General features: G+C 48.8%; 9 protein-coding genes across 9 annotated transcripts; 4 read left to right on the top strand and 5 right to left on the bottom strand.

The window, feature by feature from the left end:
• Positions 1–1,133: 1,133 nt before the first annotated feature.
• Positions 1,134–3,039, top strand: BKA55DRAFT_508956 (isocitrate lyase; the record flags this gene model as incomplete). The annotated part of the gene is made up of 5 exons (XM_046187486.1): positions 1,134–1,364; positions 1,434–1,589; positions 1,646–1,988; positions 2,071–2,623; positions 2,682–3,039. The coding sequence occupies 5 exons, from the start codon at positions 1,134–1,136 to the stop codon at positions 3,037–3,039; spliced, it is 1,641 nt and encodes a 546-aa protein (XP_046051485.1).
• Positions 3,040–3,738: 699 nt separating this feature from the next.
• On the bottom strand, positions 3,739–6,546 carry BKA55DRAFT_335935 (kinase-like domain-containing protein). Its single transcript, XM_046185734.1, has 4 exons — positions 5,816–6,546; positions 4,915–5,750; positions 4,221–4,859; positions 3,739–4,169 (listed from the first exon to the last, which is right to left on the bottom strand). Exons 1-4 carry the CDS (start codon positions 6,199–6,201, stop codon positions 3,901–3,903), a joined length of 2,130 nt encoding a protein of 709 aa, XP_046051484.1. The 5' UTR covers positions 6,202–6,546; the 3' UTR covers positions 3,739–3,900.
• A 568-nt stretch (positions 6,547–7,114) lies between these two features.
• On the bottom strand, positions 7,115–8,175 carry BKA55DRAFT_565484 (uncharacterized protein). Its single transcript, XM_046192538.1, has 3 exons — positions 7,988–8,175; positions 7,395–7,930; positions 7,115–7,341 (listed from the first exon to the last, which is right to left on the bottom strand). Exons 1-3 carry the CDS (start codon positions 8,072–8,074, stop codon positions 7,269–7,271), a joined length of 696 nt encoding a protein of 231 aa, XP_046051483.1. The 5' UTR covers positions 8,075–8,175; the 3' UTR covers positions 7,115–7,268.
• A 117-nt stretch (positions 8,176–8,292) lies between these two features.
• On the top strand, positions 8,293–10,951 carry BKA55DRAFT_335895 (DNA polymerase alpha/epsilon subunit B-domain-containing protein). The gene is made up of 2 exons (XM_046185733.1): positions 8,293–9,101; positions 9,150–10,951. The coding sequence occupies exons 1-2, from the start codon at positions 8,413–8,415 to the stop codon at positions 10,789–10,791; spliced, it is 2,331 nt and encodes a 776-aa protein (XP_046051482.1). The 5' UTR covers positions 8,293–8,412; the 3' UTR covers positions 10,792–10,951.
• A 10-nt stretch (positions 10,952–10,961) lies between these two features.
• Positions 10,962–14,678, bottom strand: BKA55DRAFT_565481 (Fusaric acid resistance protein-like-domain-containing protein). Its single transcript, XM_046192537.1, has 3 exons — positions 14,347–14,678; positions 11,688–14,271; positions 10,962–11,638 (listed from the first exon to the last, which is right to left on the bottom strand). The coding sequence occupies exons 1-3, from the start codon at positions 14,410–14,412 to the stop codon at positions 11,112–11,114; spliced, it is 3,177 nt and encodes a 1,058-aa protein (XP_046051481.1). The 5' UTR covers positions 14,413–14,678; the 3' UTR covers positions 10,962–11,111.
• Positions 14,679–15,124: 446 nt separating this feature from the next.
• Positions 15,125–16,265, bottom strand: BKA55DRAFT_538277 (uncharacterized protein; the record flags this gene model as incomplete). Its single annotated transcript, XM_046190018.1, has 3 exons — positions 15,125–15,198; positions 15,283–15,816; positions 15,848–16,265. 3 exons carry the CDS (start codon positions 16,263–16,265, stop codon positions 15,125–15,127), a joined length of 1,026 nt encoding a protein of 341 aa, XP_046051480.1.
• A 298-nt stretch (positions 16,266–16,563) lies between these two features.
• Positions 16,564–17,202, top strand: BKA55DRAFT_538276 (uncharacterized protein; the record flags this gene model as incomplete). Its single annotated transcript, XM_046190017.1, has 1 exon — positions 16,564–17,202. One exon carries the CDS (start codon positions 16,564–16,566, stop codon positions 17,200–17,202), a length of 639 nt encoding a protein of 212 aa, XP_046051479.1.
• Positions 17,203–17,816: 614 nt separating this feature from the next.
• On the top strand, positions 17,817–18,751 carry BKA55DRAFT_507533 (HAD-like domain-containing protein; the record flags this gene model as incomplete). Its single annotated transcript, XM_046187346.1, has 2 exons — positions 17,817–17,929; positions 18,154–18,751. The coding sequence occupies 2 exons, from the start codon at positions 17,817–17,819 to the stop codon at positions 18,749–18,751; spliced, it is 711 nt and encodes a 236-aa protein (XP_046051478.1).
• A 424-nt stretch (positions 18,752–19,175) lies between these two features.
• BKA55DRAFT_593117 (kinase-like domain-containing protein) lies at positions 19,176–20,880 on the bottom strand (the record flags this gene model as incomplete). Its single annotated transcript, XM_046195507.1, has 4 exons — positions 19,176–19,754; positions 19,806–20,337; positions 20,391–20,548; positions 20,599–20,880. 4 exons carry the CDS (start codon positions 20,878–20,880, stop codon positions 19,176–19,178), a joined length of 1,551 nt encoding a protein of 516 aa, XP_046051477.1.
• Between the last annotated feature and the right edge of the window lie 1,075 nt (positions 20,881–21,955).

The raw sequence follows: 21,955 nt of genomic DNA, 5'->3' as shown, positions 1-21,955 counted from the left end.
AAAGTGTACAATACGGAAAAATAGTAAAGACGTCATGCAGACCAGGCACAGAACTGTCCCGGGCTGCTGCAGGGCCGCATGCACTCCCATGCATGACCAATTGCCCATCGCGATCACGCTGCAAGTCTTGATTTGACGGGCTTCAATTTCCATTTACAGAACAAAACACACCTCCAAAATTGATGTTTCTTTTGGCGGTTGTAGGTCACCTTTTGAGGCGCTCGGTGACTGTCCGGGGGTACGTACCCTCTGACCTAGTAGACTCTCGCTTCTGCTGGGCTCGATTGCGGCTCGTGACGGGAGATAGGAGAGGCTGATCTGACACAAGCATCCACGATAATACTATGGCCGAGGTGAAAGGATAGAAGCGCGCCTGGCTTGTGCTCGGTGGAAAGCCGAGCTAGAGTAGAAATGCATTGCAGAGGTTCAATTTGGTCTCGATTTCGTAGCTCAGCCTGATTCTCGATAAGTGTTTCTCAAGTAATGACACTATATTTTACTTAGTCAATTGGAAATGATGCAGTGTTTCTCTGGGAACCGTGAAATATTCAAGCAAGGAAAAGCCTCTGTTTGATAAAAGGATACCTCGAATAACTCTCGTGACTCAGAAAACGGAAGAACGAAGCGAAGTTCTTTCTCTCTAACGCCTCATCAACAGCGGGTCCGCCATTGGGTCCCCTCACTAACGAGTAACTCTCACTCCCCTAGCTTCGTTCATCCTTCATCATCGGCTACCAATTGCTTGACTCCAAATTGCTAGATGAACACCGGTGTGCAGAACCATCTCCACCAAAAAGTCCAGAAACGCTTGCGCCGGGTGCGGAGAGACAGCGAGGCAATGGGGCATATCCCATCCATCCATGGGGAACGGGTCTTTGGATTATCGGAGAACGGGATACCAAGAGTGACTCAAGAGTATCTATAATTCCCGGTCGAAACAATACTTATTATATGGTCTGCCCTCCTCCCTCCTTCTTCCAAATTCCTCAAATCACCCACCATTGTTCTATCTTTCGAACCTCACCCCACTTGGTGTTGTGCCATCTAGATATATCTTTGGGCTCTCTTACACGCAGTTACATTGTTTAACCCTCTGCTTGAAAAGGTTTCACACCTCTCACACATCAGTCACAATGGCGTCGCAAAACATGGCAAACCCTTCTGTCAACCCTGATATCGAAGACGAGCTCTTCCAGAAGGAGGTTGAGGCTGTCAAGGCCTGGTGGTCCGACTCAAGATGGCGACACACTAAGCGTCCTTTTACTGCCGAGCAGATTGTCTCCAAACGTGGATACCTACCTGTCGATTATGCTAGTAATGCTCAGGCGAAGAAGTTGTGGAAGATCCTTGAGCACCGTTTCGAGGTGAGTTTCTTTTATAGAGAAGGCATTATGCTTCCTCATAAAGCGAAATACTGACGCAGTCCCACGCAGACCCGAGATGCCAGCTACACCTATGGCTGCTTAGAACCTACAATGGTCACCCAGATGGCCAAGTACCTCGATACCGTCTATGTTTCTGGTTGGCAATCGTCATCGACAGCCTCTGCTTCTGACGAGCCTGGTCCCGACCTGGCTGACTATCCCTACGTGAGTTTGGAGGATATTATGAATGGCTATATGAGCATCGTCTAACACAGACTTAGACCACTGTTCCCAACAAGGTCGGCCATCTCTTCATGGCCCAGCTCTTCCATGACCGCAAGCAGCGCCAAGAGCGTCTCAGCGTTCCTAAGGCGCAGCGCGCCAATCTTCTGAACATTGACTATCTTCGTCCCATTGTTGCTGACGCTGATACTGGTCATGGTGGTCTTACCGCTGTCATGAAGCTCACCAAGCTCTTTATTGAGAAGGGTGCCGCTGGTATTCACATTGAGGACCAAGCCCCCGGCACAAAGAAGTGTGGCCACATGGCAGGCAAGGTTCTTGTCCCTATTCAGGAACACATTAACCGCCTCGTTGCTATTCGTGCGCAGGCTGACATCATGGGTAAGTTTTGACTTCCCCAGATTTCTCCAATTATCACATGGTGGTGGGAGCAAAACTTTAAGAACATGGCTGACATGTGAAGGCTCCGATCTCCTCGCCATTGCGCGCACCGACGCCGAGGCCGCAACTCTACTCTCCACCAATATCGACCCCCGCGACCATGCTTTCATCCTCGGCTCTACAAATCCTACTCTTAAGCCCCTCAACGATCTCATGATCGCCGCTGAGGGTGCCGGTAAGAGTGGCGTTGAGCTGCAGCGCATTGAAGATGAGTGGCTTGCCAAGGCTAACCTCAGCCGCTTCGACGACGCCGTTGCCGCTGCCATTGATGCAGGCTCTTTCTCCGACAAGGCTGGTGTCAAGCGAGACTATCTTACCAAAGCAAAAGGCAAGAGTAACCTTGAGGCGAGGGCCATTGCTCGCCAGGTACTTGGCCATGATGTCTTTTTCGACTGGGACGCCCCCCGTACACGCGAGGGTTACTTCCGCCTCAAGGGTGGCTGCGACTGCGCTGTGAACCGAGCCATCGCATATGCTCCTTATTGCGATGCCATTTGGATGGAGTCTAAGCTACCCGACTATGCTCAGGCTCAGGAGTTTGCCGAAGGTGTCCACGCTGTCTGGCCCGAGAAGAAGTAAGTCTCTACCAACCTACCAAATCTAAGAATTTTAAATTGACATTGGTATGACTAGGCTCGCCTATAACCTCTCTCCATCCTTCAACTGGAAAACTGCCATGCCTCGTGACGAGCAGGAGACCTACATTCGTCGCCTGGCTAAGCTTGGCTACTGCTGGCAGTTCATCACGCTTGCAGGCCTACACACAACAGCGCTTATAAGCGACCAGTTTGCCAAGGCATACAGCACCGTTGGTATGCGCGCTTACGGCGAGCTCGTCCAGGAGCCTGAAATGGAGCAGAAAGTCGATGTTGTTAAGCACCAGAAGTGGAGTGGCGCAACCTACGTCGATGAATTGCAGAAGATGGTTACAGGTGGTATCAGCTCTACGGCTGCTATGGGCGCCGGCGTGACTGAGGACCAGTTCAAATAAATCGCCGCTGGAGAGGGGGAGGTGGATAACATCAGATTACATAAATGAATTAAGGTCAGCATGGGTGGAGCAATGACTGAAGATTGTGGGAGAGCAAAAAAAGAGCGGCAAGTTCTTTGTTTTTTGGGCATTTTGATATCATACTGCGGGTTTCTGATTTTTAGCCTTGTCATATTACTTTGCATACGGCAAACATTTGTCTTGCTATATACCACTAGTGCATTAAGCAAGAAAACATTGTCAGAAGCAGTTGGGATCTTGATAATGCTCTGCAAAGCGCCTTAATGAGCGACTATGTGCACACCATTATATATGATTGCTCGAATGCATGTTTGAAAGAAAAAAGTTGTTTGACTCGACTTCAATATATCCTTCTGTGCAGGATAGATATCCTGCGCCTGACCAATCACCCAGTCGTAACTATGAAAATGAAAAGGAAGAAGAAAAAATGAAATTAAAGGGGGAAGGCAAAGGATTCGTCCAAAATCGTAGCAGCATAATGTGTCTATATAGCCCAAGTATCAAAGTTAAACAGTAAGGCGCCCGTTATAAAAATGAAATGAAAGATTGGAAAATGGAACAATGAGACAGATCCCCTTGGTTCTATGGCGTCCAACGTCCAGAGTATTACACCAGCAACATTTCCCTCAGATTCCTTTCGTTTGGTACAGTAATGGCTGCAAATCCTCTGGAACCCCAGCAGTAAACCACTTGCTCTTTCATGGAACAAATTTGAATGTATGTATTCTTAGGGTCGCCTGGCAGGGTAAGAAGCAGGGCTAATATGCTCGCAGTCAAAAAATATTTCGTGTCCACTGGTGTTAGTTTGGAGTATCGGTGCCCATTTGGAAACGATGTTTCTTAATCAGCCTCAGCAAGTTGCATGATCAACTTGGCGGCCATGTCCAGGAAGGGGAAGGGGCTGGTAACGTCTTTTTCCTCGAGCAGTCGGCCATGGGCTGTCTCGTATCCAGAGCACTTGAAGTCGACCAAGTACACGCCATGTTCCATTTCGTAAATTTGTATGTCCATATGTAGCGCAACGAAAGGCTCTTTGGGGTGATAGTGGCCCTCTGGCGTACCGGGCGAGCTGGGGGTGCTAGGAACGCTGGCCGCCTTCTTCTTTATAGCTACAAGATGTCAGTTCTAATAATTCAAGTACAACCGATTTGAGAACCAACCAGAAGTATCCCAGCGCACATTGATATGCCAAGGATCTGCGGGAAGATTGTAACGTTTCTTAGGATCGATGCTTGAACTCGAGCCCCGATTATTATCATGAGAATCCGCAAAGCTACCTTCGCCTGAAGCTTCAGCTCGTTCCTCTGCAGTCCTTGATTCGTAGTCTTCATCGGGGATATATGTGGCGCCCAATTTATGAAGTGCCTTGTGGATGCACAGAAGGGCTTCCCATGGCGAGTTACGTGATCGTATGCCGAACTGCCAGCGCACTGGCTTATTCTTTTTAGGGGGGTTGATAGGAGTCATGCCTTGGGGCCTTGTATTAGCTTCGTCCATGCGCAACTGACTTCTCGAGTGGGGTCGTAAACGGCGCGCTGTTTCTTCCTTTTCCGCATCTGTCCTGTTGCTAGGAGGTTCATCGTTGATAAGTACTTTGGGTGGTGAATTTTCGACGCTACCAGCCTTCTCCCGCTCCATATAGTCCTTGTGGTACGCTGGTAAACTTGAAGGCAAGATACCAACCTTGCTCACGTACGGGCGAGGGGTGGTGGTAGCCTGAGAAGTCGTTGAGCGGGCAGAAGACATGCTTAACATGGGGCTTGATCCCTCGGGCTCTGCTAGCAGGGCTTCAGGATTATCTAAATCAGTTTCAATACACCAAGAAATTAGCAAGAAAAAGAGAGAGAAACTCACGGTTCACTTGCATCATCTTGTTTTCCCTTACAATCATGTAGGCGTCCTTGATTGCCGACGGCTCGGCAGCCTGCAGGGCCTCCTCTACATCACTCTTACCATAACCCATGGTTTTACTGATCTTTTCAGTAACCTCATTATGCAATCTCTCTTGAACCTTCTCTGAAGCATTCGGCGCGATGTCGTTCTTCTTAATGGCCTTGTTTGGATCCACACCAGTGTTGAAGAACTCTTCGACGGGAAGTTGGAGATAAGCAGGCAGATCGGTGGTGAACCAGGGATCGGCTCGGATATCCTCAATTGTAGCACGATGTACAGGGTTCACCACCAGCATCTTCTTGATCAGGTTTGCAGCACCCGTAGGCATCCATTGCGGTATGCTGTATGTGCCCTTTGCAATCTTGGCAAACAGACTGGGAATGTGTTCATCGTCGAAGGGAAGTCGGCCAACCAAAAGAACATAAAGAATAACACCGCAGCTCCACACATCGACTTCGGGACCAGCATATAACTTGCCACCAATGACTTCAGGAGCAGCATAGTTGGGACTGCCACAGCTTGTCTTGAGAAAGTTACCGTCCGTCATAATATTACTCAGGCCGAAATCGGCGATTTTGACGTTGAGGTTTTCGTCGAGTAGCAAGTTCTCGGGCTTTAAGTCACGGTGAACAATCTTGTGTCGATGGCAATATTCGACGGCACAAAGCATCTGCTGAAAGAAACGGCGAGCTTCAGGTTCCTTCATCCGGCCATGTTGAACAATGTAGTCGAAGAGCTCGCCGCCAGCATATTCGAGGACCATGATGATTTCATTGGGTGTCTTGATAACGGTGAAACTAGAAGAGTGATGTCAGTTGAAACGATCCCAAGGTATTCAGTCAGGCTTGAGTGCGCAACGTACAGTTTAATAATATGAGGATGGCGTAGCAGTTGTAAGTATTCGATCTCACGCTCAACGCGCCCAGCCATATCGCGGCTGATAAGCTTCTTTCTGGCGATAATTTTGAGGGCAACTTGCTGGCCGGTTCCATTGTGAATAGCAAGCTTAACCTTGCCAAAAGAGCCCTCGCCTAAAGTTCGAAGGACCTTGTAGGCGCCGATGCGCTGTTCCGTCTTGATCCTTTCCTTGAGCGGCGCATCGGCGGGGCGGGAACCAGGTGGAGGAGCATCACTGGACGCGTGCTGCTGCTGCTGTGACTGTTGTTGTTGCTGCTGTTGAGGGCGACGAACGTGGGAGGAGGATAGGGAAATGGTGAGCTCCTCATCCTCGAAACCTCGGGGAGCCATGGCGATGTGATGCCTTGACCCAAGGTCAAGGCGGGTCAGGTCGAAAAGTGATCGGTCGGCGGGGTTTTCGGAGCTGCAGAGCTTTTGGTTCGGTTGTCAGGAACTGGGTGCGACGGTCGTACAGGTATCACAGGGATGGTTGTATTAATGAAGGGAGCGCGGGGTGGTTTGATGTAAAAGAGAAGAATGGATGGAAACGAAGCGGCGAAATGGAAGAGGTGGGTTGCCGGTTATTCTAATAGCGTATCATAATGTTGTGTATTCCTTAGTGGTGTCGAAGTTGCAGAGCTCAACTGGCCTGGGGTAGATAGTTGTCACTGTTGTGGAGGGGTCAGGTCAGTGGAACCAGACATGGCATGGGCTAATAACTCTGTCACCATCACTTTATAATGAAGATGATTACCAGTATTTCGCAATATGGATATGTCAATGGTCGACGGAGGAATTTATCGCAGAGAAAGGTCTCAAGTTATCGTACTTGAACGTATCAGATACTCACCTTGGCTTTTCCTCGTATGTTATATTAGAGAACCTATTTTCTTCCTCATTTGTTGCTTCCATTCCTGTTGTCTGCCCCGTCACATAACAAAATCATTGGTGTCTTGCTGGTAGTCGTGTCAATCAGCCCATAGCCTCGTAAGCTAAATAGTCTTTACTGTCCTACACCAACCAACACTTCCTATGCTGATGACGTTGAATTCCCAACAAATCGGTCCTCAAAAACTCTCCTGATATAGGCTCACGAAGAATCAGATCGAAGTGTGTTTCTGTGAGCCAAAAAGATCTGATATCAAATTACAATGTCAATATCACGCTTATTTATTGCCCCTCTCTAGTTATTAAACAGTCAAGCATGAAAACTTGACATGCAAGCATGGTTCTGGTCTCAGAATAGCTCTAACAATGGTAAAAATGTCATACAGTATTGTTACACTCATCTCTACAGTCGTGATATACAAGTGGTTTTCTTCCAGTTCCAGAACTTTTGAGCATGATCGGCTCCCTCAATCGATTCCCTTTTTACTTATTCGACATGGCCATGCATGTTATCCCTTCCACCAACTTACTTACTTTTGTTTGACTTCCTCTTGCTTTAGTCTCTCCACCAACTTTGTTTGCAAGAATGGGCTGAGCCCCAGGCTTGACAAATTGTTAGCAACTCGACATGACTGTGTTCATATCTCTAGACTTACATTCCCTCGTTCGTCAGAATACGGTACGTTCCACTTGGCTGTACTTTGCCAATGATGGTACCGGCATCGTCCACCTCAACACTTCCCAAGATGTCCTCAGGCCACGCAATTCGTCCAAAGTCGGGAGGATTCCTTCGGTCACTTAGGTGCACATATCCACCTCTTCTACCGCCACCGGCTCCTCCTTGAGCGCTGGCGCCTCCTGCACCGTCACCTCCAGCTCCCCCTCCAGCTCCCTGCTTGCGAGATCCTCCTCTATTAGGTCGTTTCTGTGAGAAAAAGGCTCCGCCTGAGCCGAGATTGAAACCTCCCGGACTGGCAAATGCGCGGGCTTGATTGATAAGGTCCTCATCTTCGTGACCATACTCGGATATTACCTCGTTGAGAATCTTGACGAAATCTTTGTTCTCAGTGAAGGACTGAGGAGTGGGAGGGAGCTCGCTAGTAGTTCCAATCGCTAGGCGCTCGTTAGGCGGTTCCTTCTCGAGGTAGCTTAAGTAGTTTGTAAAAGGAGATTTAGGATTCTTCACAACTTTCTTCAATATGGTCAGCAAGTTTATGAAGTGGTACTGGCTTGGGTATTGAATACAAACAATTTTGGGGTTGCTAGAAAGACTTGATATGGCTCTGAAAGGCACAGCCCTCTGGCGAGCAACGTTTCGAAATGTCGACCCTATCATTCTGTTGTTGGTCGGAATTTAGATCACTTTACTACTGTTTCTGTAGTCCAATGCAAGGATAAATGAAGGCTATCATTGTGTTGACTCGACCTTGATCATGGATGAGGTCATTCGTAGGCACCTCGTACAAACACGATATATGCTTGTATAGGACATATGTATCAAACGAAATCAATTAAACGCGTCTACGCGGTCGGCGCGAACCCTTGAAGGATGACCTACAAGGTAGGCGAATCAACCAGAGCACCGTATGTGAAATTCAGTCAACAAACAACGTCAATTCAATATACAAAAGGTTGATAGTTTTACTCTGTCATGCCAAGCTAGTGCTCCAGATCATGGATAAAACACCAGCTCCTATATTCCGAAAACAACGAGGGGCGGTCCCTCCGTCTACTGCGATACCATCTTCATCTCCCGCTTTCGGTACTCCCATCCATCCACTGAAACCATTTGCCGTCAATGCTCCCAAGGCTGCTATATTACCGATCATCCTCCCTCCTCCGACACTTCGGCCGCTCGCTTTCCGTACATTTACAAAAAAACATTCTTTAACACTGACATCGTCTGCTCTTCAAGAACTGGCTTCCTTCATTGGAAGGCATTGTGGTTCAGGATGGCGTGAAGAAGGTTTGGCCGAGCGGGTTCTTGAAGAGGTTGCGCGAAGCTGGAAAAACCGCAATGGAGGTGTCATTGTCGACGGCTCCAGTAAAGAGCTCCAGGAAATTCTCAAGACCCTCGAGGGTAATATGAGCGGCGGCAGAATCACTGGCCCAACAAGAGGACTACCACGCGGGGACAGTATGCTTGATCTCAAAGATAACGAGACCTTGAACACACGGTTGGGACTACGGCCGGCAGAAATCAGAAGGGAGGATAGCAACACAAGCTTCGGCATGTCGGGACTTGGTGTGGATGAGGAGCAAGAAGAAAGCGAGACAAACGATCCTCGAGCATGGCTTAAGATTATAGATGCATATGACCAACCCAGATTCATATACAACGTTGGCAAAAAGCACTTTGAAAAGTCAGTCTATTTGATGGGTCAACTTAATTTACGACTAACATTTTCTAGGGATGCCTCAAAGCCTTCATTGCTGCCACCGGCATCACACAAAACAACGGTTTTTCGCAATCGCTACAATGTAATCCATCAACGTCTTCTCCGCAACGAAACCTTCCAGTCCTCAGCAGTCTCCTCCTCTCGAAAACAAAGCCTGAACCGTTCGCTTTCCAACCAGCATTCGCTTAAACTCACGCCAATCGCGAACCTCCTTGGTCGTCATGGCAGCAGCCATATGTTGCTAGGGCTCCTGGTTGTCCTTCCTACCGGCGATCTTGCCATCAGCGACTTGACTGGTACTATTGCTTTGGATCTATCCCAAGCGGTAGCTATCCCGGATGATTCAGCATGGTTTTGTCCTGGTATGATCGTGCTGATTGACGGTGTCTACGAAGAAGAAGACGAATCTGTAGGCAAGGGTCTAAGTGGCAGCAGCGGCGTTGGAGGTACATTAGGTGGTCGTTTCCAAGGCTTCTTTATAGGCCAGCCCCCATGTGAACGTCGTCAAGCGACTCTGGGCATTAGCGGACCCGACGGTGGCCAGGAGCAGACCATAGGAGGAGGCTTTGGCTGGATCGATTTCCTGGGCGTGGGCAGCGAGCGTGCCGTGGGTACCAAGATGCGCAGGCTCGAAAAGCGGCTTCTCCACAGTAGAGCAGAAGAAGATACTGCGCCATCTCGAGGGCGCGTCGTTATTATTGGCGAGCTGAACCTCGATCAACCACGAACTCTTCAAGCCTTGCGCAAGATCCTCTCAGGATATGCCTCGGAGCCTGAGGGTTCAACGCCTCTAACATTCGTGCTGATGGGTAACTTCACTCAATACGCTGTTTTGGCACGCGGAGGCAGTGGCGGAAGTATCGAATATAAGGAATACTTTGATGCCCTGGCTTCAACCCTGGGAGACTTTCCGACTCTGCTCCAGTCGTCTACCTTCGTCTTTGTCCCCGGAGACAATGACGGATGGGTCTCGTCCTTTACAGCTGGCGCCTCTGTTCCTTTGCCGCGAAAGCAAGTACCAGACATGTTCACGTCGAGAATACGTCGAGCCTTTGCGACAGCCAATGCGGAAGCGGGAGGGAAGTCAAATGGTGCTGCTGTATGGACCTCGAACCCAAGCCGAATCAGTTTATTCGGCCCCAACCATGAATTTGTCATCTTCAGAGATGATGTATCTGCTCGTTTGCGCCGAGCCTCTGTCCGTTTAAAACCGAAGGCCAAGGATGCCAGTGGAGAAGAGGCACCGGATTCAAGTGCTGACCCTCCTGAAGATGTTCAGCCGATGGACATCGATGCTGCTCATCATGATGAACCTACCGCTACCGCTAGCGGCTCGCCCGCCACACCTCTCATTCCTCACGACGTTCATGCTGCCCAGAAACTTGTCAAGACTATTCTTGATCAAGGCTACCTCGCACCATTCCGCCAGGCTATTCGCCCCGTCCACTGGGACTACTCCTCAGCATTGCATTTATACCCACTTCCTACAGCCATGGTTTTGCTTGACACAACAGCCCCACCGTTTTGCATCACATACGAGGGGTGCCATGTAATGAACCCAGGCAGTGTGCTCGTACCAGGACGCAAGGGAATCGCTCGATGGGTCGAGTATGATGTTGGTCGCCTAGGCAGGTTAAGGGAATGTACAGTTTAGAATGTACGCCCAAATATACATATTATTTAGTTTGCTGCTATCGATGGCTACTGGCGTCAGAGGATTAAGGGACATACAGGGTAATGATAGGTACGATAGACAAGCCGTACGAAAATAGCTAGCTTTCGATCATCACGAGCACTCAGCAATATCTAAACTCAATCATAAAATGCTGGCTTTTATTTACCCACACACGAGAAAGAATACACAGAACACAGAAAGCACGCCAATTCACCACGCGATGAACACTGAAGTTTGGTATCATGGATGACTAAGTATGCAAAATACCATTTTCCACCTGTTAAACAAGCCTTCCTCCTCTACTGCAGCAGCAGAGCTTCCTCGTGCAAGACTCCATACAGGGCTTCAATCTCGGCCCTCACCTTGTTTAATTCAGCTGCCACTTGTAGCGTCACGAGTGTGTATGCGTACAGCAGCGCATAGTCACTCTCTTGAACAACCAGAGGGGACTCGTCACCCAAAAGATCCGTATTCATGTGCTCCTTGCGGAATTGGTAGATTTTCCCCAAGAGTCGGTCTTTGTTGTTCTCAACTGTAGGGATGGCGTCCGTCAAAGGGTACTCTAGCATAAGGCACGAAGCGATAACTTGAAAGACGTGACATATGCGCTGGCAAAGAAGAGCTCTCTCTGTGCTTGTGTACTCTAACAATGCCCGCTCGCCTTCTGTTAATTGATTCCGCTTTGATGTGATGAGACGCATGGCATAGAAACCATTAAGCATGTTTTTGGTGGAGCGCATGATGCGCCCATAAGCTGCGTCTGGGAATGGACCTCGAAGCTCAAACTCGGACTTCGCAGCCGTTCGCAGGCTTGCAAGTTTGAAGGCTGTCACAGAGTTAGCGTAAATATGAGAGATGCGGCAGCGGGTGCCTACCATATCGCTGAAGAGCCGCCTGTTCGCCCTCGCGCATGTAGTCAAGCGTGTTGTTATGTGTGCTATCCTTATTAAGCGACACAGTAAGAGGGCCACGCTTCCATATGAGACCCATTTGAAGATACAGGACAGAAAGTCCTTCACGGAACTTCTTTCGACCAGAAATCGGCCAGAGGACCCGGCAAACAACAATACCCCATACGATGCCTAGAGTGACCGCAACAACTCGATGCCAGGCAATGTCGAAGATCAGAGGGTTGGATCCTCCCTCGTCATCATCGTCATCGTCGACATCTTGCGAGATGCTGTAGGCATAAAGGGTGCTCACGTTGTATGCCAGCAAAGCAATTCTACCCAGTGGAGCTTTCTTGATGACCAAAATCACATAGAAGTTGAACAAAGCTACAAGGCCGCCCAGAAACACCAGTGCAATGCCATTTCCTTGGCTGACAGTCCAGCACACCACGGCAAAGGCTGCGCCAATGAGGGTACCTTTGAATCTGGCAGTTCCAGTAGTATTCGCTGAGCCAGTTGTCATAGCCGCCACGATCATGAAGGAAAGGAGACCCCATTCACCTCTCCATGTCTGGTAAATAGGTCTTGTGCTTGGTATGAAAGCAAGCATGGCCCAGAGAAGAGCACCAATACCAACTTTGATACCAAAAAGAATGTCCTCCCGTACGATGAATCGGGAAATCTGGAGCATTTTCTGAGCGACTCTTCTTTTGACTCTGCTAGACTGTGGAGCAGCATCCCAGTTGAAGGTATCTCGCCGTGCGACCATTGTATCTGGAATACCTTTGGGCATTTGAGATTTTCGCAGTCTCGGCACAGGTGGTTTCTGTATCAAGCTCTCACGTTCCGGATCTTCAACCCTATCTTTGTCTAAAGGTCCAGTCCGGCTGAAGTACCTCCAGAATTTGAGCCAATTCCAGGAACGCGGCGCCGTCTCAGTCGTGTACTTGATGTCCTCTAGCACATCCAAATATGCATCAGTCTCTTCAGCGACAGCCTGTAAACTGAAAGAGAAGTGTCCACAGGCTGCAGCAACTTCTTCGATATCAGCTTGAATCTTCTCAGATCGAGCACGTCCGATCTGGATGGTACGGTAAAGCTCCTGCAACGACTCTGATCTTGCGTTGTTGTAAAGATTGAGAGCATCACGAAGGCTCTCCCTCAATTGTTCGTTCACCGTGATATCTTTGTTTGGGTCCTGACCAAAGGCAGGCTCACGCAGGATTTCTGACAATGTATGAGCCAGCGACTTGATTGACGGACCGAGCATGTTTATGAAGAGGGCAAAGATGTCAGAAGGCTCTTGGAAAGCGGGGGCTACGTCCAGAGCGGTATCCGACTTGTTTCTCGCCGCCAGCCGTTCTTCCTCACTCTCTCCAGATTCATCAATATCAGACAATGTTTGCCCTCCACCATCAATATATGCAGAAATGGCTCGATTCAAGGTGGATGCCATGCCTGTAGGCTTCGGTGAAGGGAAAGTATCTTCCAGGTTGGGAACCTCTCTGAGTAGAGTGAACTGGTTTTCGAGCGCACTTCGCAGTCCTCCTATGGCTTGGGAGAGTGCCTCAACCGATCTTGACAGACGTTTATCAAGCGGATAAAATGTTTCTCGGCCCAGGAAGAAGTACTCAAACTTGGCTTCTCGGAGTGTTGAGTTCATCGTTGTATATGCGCTGTTGTACCGAGCAGAGACTCGGCCATACTCGCTTGTCCAGAATTCATCTTCAGTTCCACTGAGGAACCCTTTTGTGATGGACGATAATTTGTCGCCTAGAGAGCTGGTGGCGGTCATGATGGACCTGCGAAGCACACGCCTCGCCGAGATTCTCCAGACTAATACATTAACTGTAAGAGTGCAAGTGATACCAATAAGAAGCAGTTTCAAGACCTGGACGATCTTGTCGTCGTCAAAGTAGCCTCCCTGTACGCCCTCCTCTTTGGTGATTACGGAGATGATTGCGATCGATGCCAAGGTTGAGCCGACGTTAACGAGGGGGCTGTTGAGTCTTTGCTTGACCCAACCCACAAAGCCCAGTCCTCCTCCGATGCAGATGATGAGGATCAGTACATGAGCAGCGGCAGTCAAACCGAGTTGGGATCTCATGGCAATTGCAATTCCCATCGATAGCAACGATATGACTTCCGCGTAAAACACAGCAACGACTGCTATAACGGTCGCCTCAAGCATAGAGCCAACAGTTCGTGCTGGGTGGAAGTAGACAGTAATGGTAGCAGAGACATGCTTTCCATCTCTGTTGCCAAGAAAGGCTGTCAAGGGTGGGAAAAAAGTACCCATACTACCAAGTACGTAGGCAAGTGTACACTTGAGAACTCCATGGCCTTCTTCAGTATGTAGCCATAGCCATGTCAAGATGAATGCGGTTTTGACATTATGTGCGATGATATGGATGCGGTCACCAATAGATTCAGCAGCCTCGAACGATTGGTATTTCGGTTTCTTGTGGTTATCGTCTGCAACTACTGCGTTGGTAGATGTGCTTAACGAGAATTCCGACCTCGATCGTTCGCCAGTCCTGGGAATGATAAAGGTTCCGTTCTTCAATTTCTGCCCGATGTATCAGATATCTGCCCATTCTCGCCATCATACACGCAGGAAATTATAGAGCGAGTGATTTCGTACCGTTCGCTGAGAAGGTCGCTGTTTAGGCGGCCACGCCAGGTTAGAGGAACCTATGGCGGAGCTCATGGTTGGTTGTTTTGGTAGTACTCGTGTCTGGAGTGGCGAGATGATGGTGAGGCGCGCTTCATTCTCCTAGATCTTAGAGCTCCATAAGAACAGTGGCAATCGTGGCAGTATCGGCAGTCTGATCTCCACAGGGCCCGTTCTAAAAGTCGGCGGTTTGAGATGGATAAGCCCTTACGGTCATTGATTGTTGTATTTTTGGTGTATAAAGTAGAAAGCCCAGGGGCAGGTATTGTTGGGTTGGAATCGAGTATATGGAAAGCAATGCAGCTTACGGAGTATTATAGTCGTGAAAATAAGGATGACGCTGAGCATGCATGCACCCCGGGCAGCTAGTGTGGGGCTTCGATCAGCTATCAAGACGGCCTCGTATTGGCTGTATCTCAAGCTACAGAAAGACGGGAGTAGCTTAAAAGCTTGATTGCCCGAAGACTCGATTACAGGCAAATATGTATTATTCCAACGACTGACTAAAGCTTGATAGAGGTACGTGGCCACACTTTTGAAACAATTTAGAGAGGTAAGTACATCGAACTTTCTCTTCCATGCCAAGCTTCCATATGAACAGTTCTCAGCGAAGATTGCGTGTTTTATTATTCAACAGAATAGTCTGGATTTTTCTGTGACCCCCTAAACCAGGGAAACACTTCTAAAGAGATCTCTTAGCCTAATGCCTAGTGGGGCTATATGCACACTTGCCGGCTGCGCCCGTTGCTTAAACGCGGGCTGGCGGGACAAGCATGAGATCTTGAGGGCCAAACGGTTTCGTCCAGCCATCCAAGCTCGTGGCTAGTCACAAGATCATCAGGAACGGAAAAATAGTGTCAGAGGACTAGCACGCCTATGACTGTGGCAGACACTAAGCAGACAAACCTGTAACAACATCGACACCTGTGTGTTTTTTGTTCCCTCGTGTGACTCGAAACTCGACCCTTTCACAATGGCCGTAGAGTTGGTCCCAGTCATTGATCCAATGGAATAAGCACGATCCGCATCCGCTCCTCGCACCGAAAACGTTCAACTCGACTAGTTGCGATGTCTCGTCTGTCTCGTCGTAAAACACATCGAACGGCAGCCCTTGCTTTGAAAGCAGCTGATCCAACCGGTCATTCGGATCCAGATCATGTAGGATTGATTTGTGAATCTTCTGGATTCCCTCCCATATTTGATCCACTACTCTTGTCTGATTTTCGAGCTCTTCACGATCAAAGCGCCAAGGTTTATGCCAGCAGTATTGACTTACTGCGGAGATGGCTACCGTCTCTGGTGCACAGTAGACTCGGTATTCCTTTTCGCTCCCCATACGTTTATTGAATGGAAGGAAAGTCAAGTCGACAGTTGGATTTCCCTCTTCAAGACTCTTTGATATTTCATTCCGTGCTCGCTGCGATGTGATCAAGCGAATGACTATATCGTTTGGGGAGTGATGAGAGCCTACCCGGTACAGCTTGGCAACCATCTTTAGGTGAGCAACGATCCAAACGCATGAAGAGACCTTCGGCGGGGAACTCAAGAGACGATAGATGCGGGATGATTTCTTCCTGTATGTCTTCCTGATATGCTCGGTTGTGTTCACCAGTGATGATCGAGGTGCCTGAGGCTGCTACGACGAGCTTGGCCTCTGCTCGTGTGAGTTTGACAATTTGTGCAGCCTTTGGATCGAGTTTTCGTGTTTTCAAAACCAGGGGTAGCCATCGCTCGAAGGAGTAAGGTGCTTCTGACGGGCGTGAAAGATGATTAGTGCTCCCGTGTACTGGAATTTCTTCGACGGTATGAAAGCAGGTGTTGAACTTGGTAGGCGGTACATTCTGACAGTCTGATTCGACCTCTTCGTAGTTGGTTTGTGCGAGATGCATGTTTTTTGTTGCATTTCCATCCATAGTCGATTGATCCCAGGAAAATACAATCCCGGGGTGAAGGAACTAAGTTTGAATGAAAATATGTTCACTTGCGAGGTCAATTATTGACTGTGGTGTTACACCCACCATCTAACGGCGGGACGCCACTTCGACAAACCCACAGAAGAAATCTAGCGTTATGAGCAGACTTCACCTCATCCCAAAATTGAGGTTAATGTTCTAACCTGCATCTAAGCGGACTTTATTATTACTGTTATTCTACTTGATTCGTTCATTTGAATCCCATCATCAAAATATGGACCTTCCCGAGCTCGACTTGCAAGGAGCAGCTATCCGCTCTCCTGATTGTTGTCTGAGCCTTTCGTCCAAATTATTCTGCAACCTAATCAACACAATCCCCAACACCACGCTTTCAGGAGAAACGCCAACTGTGCTTTCGATCGGAAGCGGATCCGGACTACTGGAAGCCCTCTTCCTCGCTTATGTAAACTCACAACGCCAACGTGGTAGCTCTGATCATGCTGTGGTTAATATGGAAGGAGTTGAAGTTCAGCAGGTAGGTATGAAAGACCATGTCAACAGCTATCTTCCAGAACAAGCCATACACACTGTTCGTGGTAGTTGGGATGTCGTATCGAGGCTGCGGGATTCGGATGTGACAGCTCTGATGTTCGTCTATCCACGCCAACCTGCTTTAATCTCGCAATATATAAACGTCATCGCTGAGCAGGGCCTGAAAGTCGAAGTCATTCTGTGGCTGGGGCCTATGGCTGACTGGGAGGTATTTGAGCCTTGTTTCAACACCGGACATGAAAGCTGTCAGTTTGTGGTTGCTGAGACGAAACATGGTAGCGAAGTTGGACTTGAAGAGTATGAATCTATGGCAGTGGTGAGGAAAACAGACTATAGTACCCTTAAGAAGCCGGTTTACTAGCTAGCAGAGTTTTCGGCAAAGGTTGAGAATGATAGCTGGTATTCGTCAAGATGAGTGGAAGAGAATGGAAGAGACGCAATGATAAACTCTGGAGAAATTTTAGTATACCGTAACGATATATTAGAAATATCCATTATATCTCGGTATGAAGAAGTACAGTGACAGCATGAATCAGCCCTGCCTACGTAAGTGCTATCAAGTGCTTTATTATCCAAACGGTGCATTGGTATCTGATACTAATAAAGCATCTGTTAAATTTGATTATTGAAACTGTGACCGGCATTTCTATCTTTTGTGTGGCAATGTACTGTGGTCAATAATGGTATTGGATAGGTGTAGTCCCTGAAACATGTAGGTAAATAAGTAGGTAAGTAGGCAAGGGAAGGTAAGAAACTCTTAGCCCCGAATTCTCCCTGTCTCCACCTCAATAAGAGCGTCATCTCTGAGTCAAAGCACTCATTATCATTGTTAACTGCTCTCAATTTTATCATCGATGAGAGGAAGAAACCAAGGAGAGATAATTCATTGACTCCGTATAATTTCATATAGATTTCCTAAGAATTCTCGACCTTCACAGCAACCTTCTACTATCATCCTTGCGTGTGATCTCAATCATGAAATCGTCACATCCGAAGCGATTCATACCACTGAAGAAGGGCAAGCATAGCTTTCCTGCCGGCACCCCCAGTCTTCAAGGAGTGGTCTTTGATATGGATGGCACGCTTTGGTAAGATCTGCACTCGCTCTACTCTATGTTTTGTGGTTCGGAAGTTTCCCGGACATAGCCCTGACCCAAGTATCTCCTACAAACAAGAATACTTGATGATATTCTTTGTTCCGCTGTCCGACATGGACGAAAGAAGTACATGATGATTCACCTCAGCGTACAGATTATTCTCAATATATTAGGAGAAGTTGGCACAACGAACGCATCGCTAACCCAATATATAGCGAGCCTCAAACATACATGTTCAAGGAAATGAGAGATGTTTTAGGAATTACCAAAACAACAGACATCCTCGAGCACATTGATACTCTCCCAAGATCCGAGCAAGCGACTGCCCTTGAGTCTATCCGGAATATTGAGCGCGAAGCCATGAAGACCCAGACTCCTCAACCAGGTCTTATGACACTCATGGCGTACCTCGACGCCAATGCCATCCCCAAGGCTATCTGCACCCGCAACTTTGACGTCCCTGTTCAGAACCTAATGGATAAGTTTCTAGAGGGCTCTCGCTTTCATCCCATCGTGACGCGAGACTTCCGCCCTCCCAAGCCTGATCCTGCCGGTATCCTGCACATCGCAAAGAACTGGGGCTTGCAGGGCGAATCTGGCGAGGGTGACGCCAGTGGTCTTATTATGGTGGGCGACTCTATCGATGACATGACCGCAGGCAGAAAGGCGGGCGCGGCTACTGTGCTGCTCGTGAATGACGTAAATCGAGCATTGGCTGAACATGCCCATACTGATCTGGTCATTACTACGCTAGATGAGCTCGTTGACATCCTTGAACAGGGCTTTGTCGGAAGAGACGCTGGTCCAGAATAGCAAGAAAGCGACGTGGGACTCTGTCAGCTCACAGATGTTAATCACAACCTGTCACACCTCTTTTCGCCGACTTTTGATCTTAAGGTGCCAACTCAACCGCGAATTGATTTAATTTAGGTTTCCTACATGGGCCCGGTTTCTGTACATGACTCTCCTCCACACTAGACACAGCAGATAGACCCTCAGGAATCGGGATCAACAGACCTTCGCCTCCTCCAAATAAAGTAAACCAGGCCATTGGGTTTTGAAGACGGTATATGTAGTGATTTAAGTGTAGTGATCTAGCCAGAGACCACGTTGCAGGTTTCAAAACAGTGCGCCGAGGTATGCTAAATGATTTTCAGGGTTTGGCCGCTGTTCCAATATTTTCGGCAAGATTATTCCGGGAGATGAAGCTTCAGAGAACAAATCGAACGACGCCGTCTTAAGATATGTTATACCCAGGATTAGGGGGCAATCCAAACGTTGCCTGTCTCCGGTTCTCCCTTCGTAGCTCATCGGGAGTCTCTTTTCGAGGTGGTGGAGGGGGAAGAGGTCCGCCTGGGGGTGCTGGTCGAACAGGTAAGCTGAAGGTTGCAGCGTTCGCGCTCACAGGACCAGCACTGTCAGGATAGCCTGAAGCTTTGGGAATGGAATTCGTGGTGACAACTCTGGGTCCCAGTCCGGGGTGCGCTGAAGCTGGTGTGCGTGAAGAAGGGTATCCGTTGCGAGGCGGTGATCGGCTCTGGCCTGAGCCATACTGATCTCGAGGGGAGATAATACCAGCGCCGCCAATTGGAATCTCGCCAGAAGTGGGAGTGTGAGAGCGTTCTTCGGGCTGGGCCGATGCCTGTGTCTGCTGGGACTGGGTGGGGGAGTCACTTGAGCGCAGAAGATCCTGAGTTGCAGGAGAAAGCTGGGGTGCCAGGTGGGATTTTCTATTGTCACGCTCCATCATACCGACAGCCCACTCCCTAAGATCAACTGGTGTACGCTTGGCGGCTTGCACGAAGTGGTCGCGATCCTGACAACATTAGCATATGCCAAAACAAACAAGATTCGAAACCTTTCTTACGAATAGCTCCTGGGGAGTTGGTCGGCGCTCAGGTTCCTTGTAAAGACACTTCTGGATCATATCGTCCAGAATGCTAGGGAAAGCATCACTCTTCGGAAGCTTGGGAGCCGGTTCGTGAACAATCTGTTGAAGCAAATCCAGAATACCGGCGGGAGCGCAATCGCCATCTGAGAGCTGCTCACTGGCCGCAAAAGGAAATTTGCCAATAGCAAGTTCCATGATGCTCAGACCAAAACTCCAGACATCCGACTTGACCGTGTACTTCTCACCTTGAATTCTTTCAGGTGCCATGTAGGTGGAAGTTCCGACAAAGGTGTCAGCGATAGAATTGACAAGCTCGCCAGAAACACCAAAATCGCAAAGCTTGATCGAACCCCTCGAGTTAACGAGAATATTGGATGGCTTAATATCACGATGCATGATATGGTGTTTCGTGTAGAGGTATGTCAAACCGCCAAGAGTCGCTTCTGCGATTTTACCCAGAACATCGACTCGAACGGGGCCAAAAACTCTCGAGACTCGGTCGAGGGAACTGGTCTGGTGTCAGCTGCCATATCGCCATGGTTGTATTAATGTTAGACTTACCCCACATCCATATATTCCATACACATTATAACATCGTTGTTTGGGGTTAAGAAAGCACCGTAGAATGTCACGATGTAGTCGGAGTGGCAGCCGTGCATAATCTGGAGTTCTCGAACAATTCGCTTCCGTATTTCTCGCTTAGCCTCCACATGAATAACCTGCCAGATAGGTTAACAGGATATTTAATTGTGTGACATAGAATACAGACCTTGCGAGCCATGACAGTTCCCGTTGTTAGGTGCTTCACTTTGCTGACCGTACCACCGTTGCCGGATCCCAACTCCTTAAGAATTTCGAGATCCTCAGGTCTCAGGTCCAACTTGTATTCGATACCGATCTCCAACTGTTCATCCTTACCTGCATCTTGGCTCCCGCTGTACTCATGATAGTTGGTTTCGGCGGTTGGTGGGGGTCGAGGGGCAGCCGCTTTGAGTGCAAGACCTTTGACGTTCTTGCGCTTCATAGAGCGCGGAGCAAATGGGTCGGCCATTCTGGAGAGTAGGGCGTTAAATTCCGCTCGGTTGATGAAAGAGGTTCGAAAAACTGAAGGCAAGCCGAGTGCTGCAAGGCCGAAGACTTAATCGAGCTGATCTTATCGTGTAGTGACTGACGATGGGAGGGCGGCTTCCGATACTTGGGACAGAGGAGTAACCGTACCGGGCCGCAAAGAATATCGATCCGACCGAGCAGTCGTAAGAGTTGCTCGTAGTGTCCAAGCTTGAATGGATGCAGTTCCAGTGAAGCGTCTTGCCCTTGTCTGCGTCGAGATGCTGCGAGTGCTGGCAGACGTTATTCTCGGGCCGTAGCGGGAGGCCCAGGTTCTATCGCTAAGAACCAAGGACTTTGAAGGCGATGGTAAGAAAATAACCCGAAGAAACCTTTCGACCAGAGTTGATCGTGGTTTATCAGGAGCGTCTATGCAAAGCGGCGCTGAAGATTGCGAATGGGGGATTTGTCCTGGTCTCTTTCACAGCTTCTGGCTGGTTAGGCGCGGACAGTGGAGGGCGGGGTCTAGCCAGCGACAACGTGACGGGAGTGGCTGGAGTTGCGCTCTGAGGGAGTTGGAGGCGTAATAAACCACAAAAGGAAGACAGCTGGGCGGTAAAACGAGTTGGGGGAAGGGGGAATAGGAGAATTTGGCGAGGAGATGTGATCACGACTTCTTTTTAAAAATCATGAAGAGTGTAAGGAGTTACAGCGACTGCCCGTCGGAATTTGAAATTATGTACCTGAAATCTAGTGGGCCATTCATTCGCCATAAGGGGAGACCATGGAGTACAGACACAGAGACCAGCATCCATTATCCATTAACACGGAGTAATTGTTGTACATCTCCCTACGAGGCGAGGCCTAAGTCTGAGTTCAACTTCCAGGAGGCGATGCCCTGTCTGTCTGGGTACCTTAGATAGGTACCTAGGCTAGGCTAGGATGGTTACTGGCCAGATGCCCGGAACTTGAGACAGTTCACGCCTCGAGCTCCGTACAGTTATCGATTCAGAATCATGATAAGATAGTGGTACATGCATGGTGGTTGGTCATTAGTCCAGACTAATACGACGCAATTC

Source organism: Fusarium redolens (genome assembly GCF_020744475.1).
Source record: "Fusarium redolens strain MPI-CAGE-AT-0023 chromosome Unknown BKA55scaffold_6, whole genome shotgun sequence".
NCBI classification, from domain to species: domain Eukaryota; kingdom Fungi; phylum Ascomycota; class Sordariomycetes; order Hypocreales; family Nectriaceae; genus Fusarium; species Fusarium redolens.
Note: the sequence above shows the minus strand (reverse complement) of the source record. Positions and strands in the feature narration are given on the sequence as shown.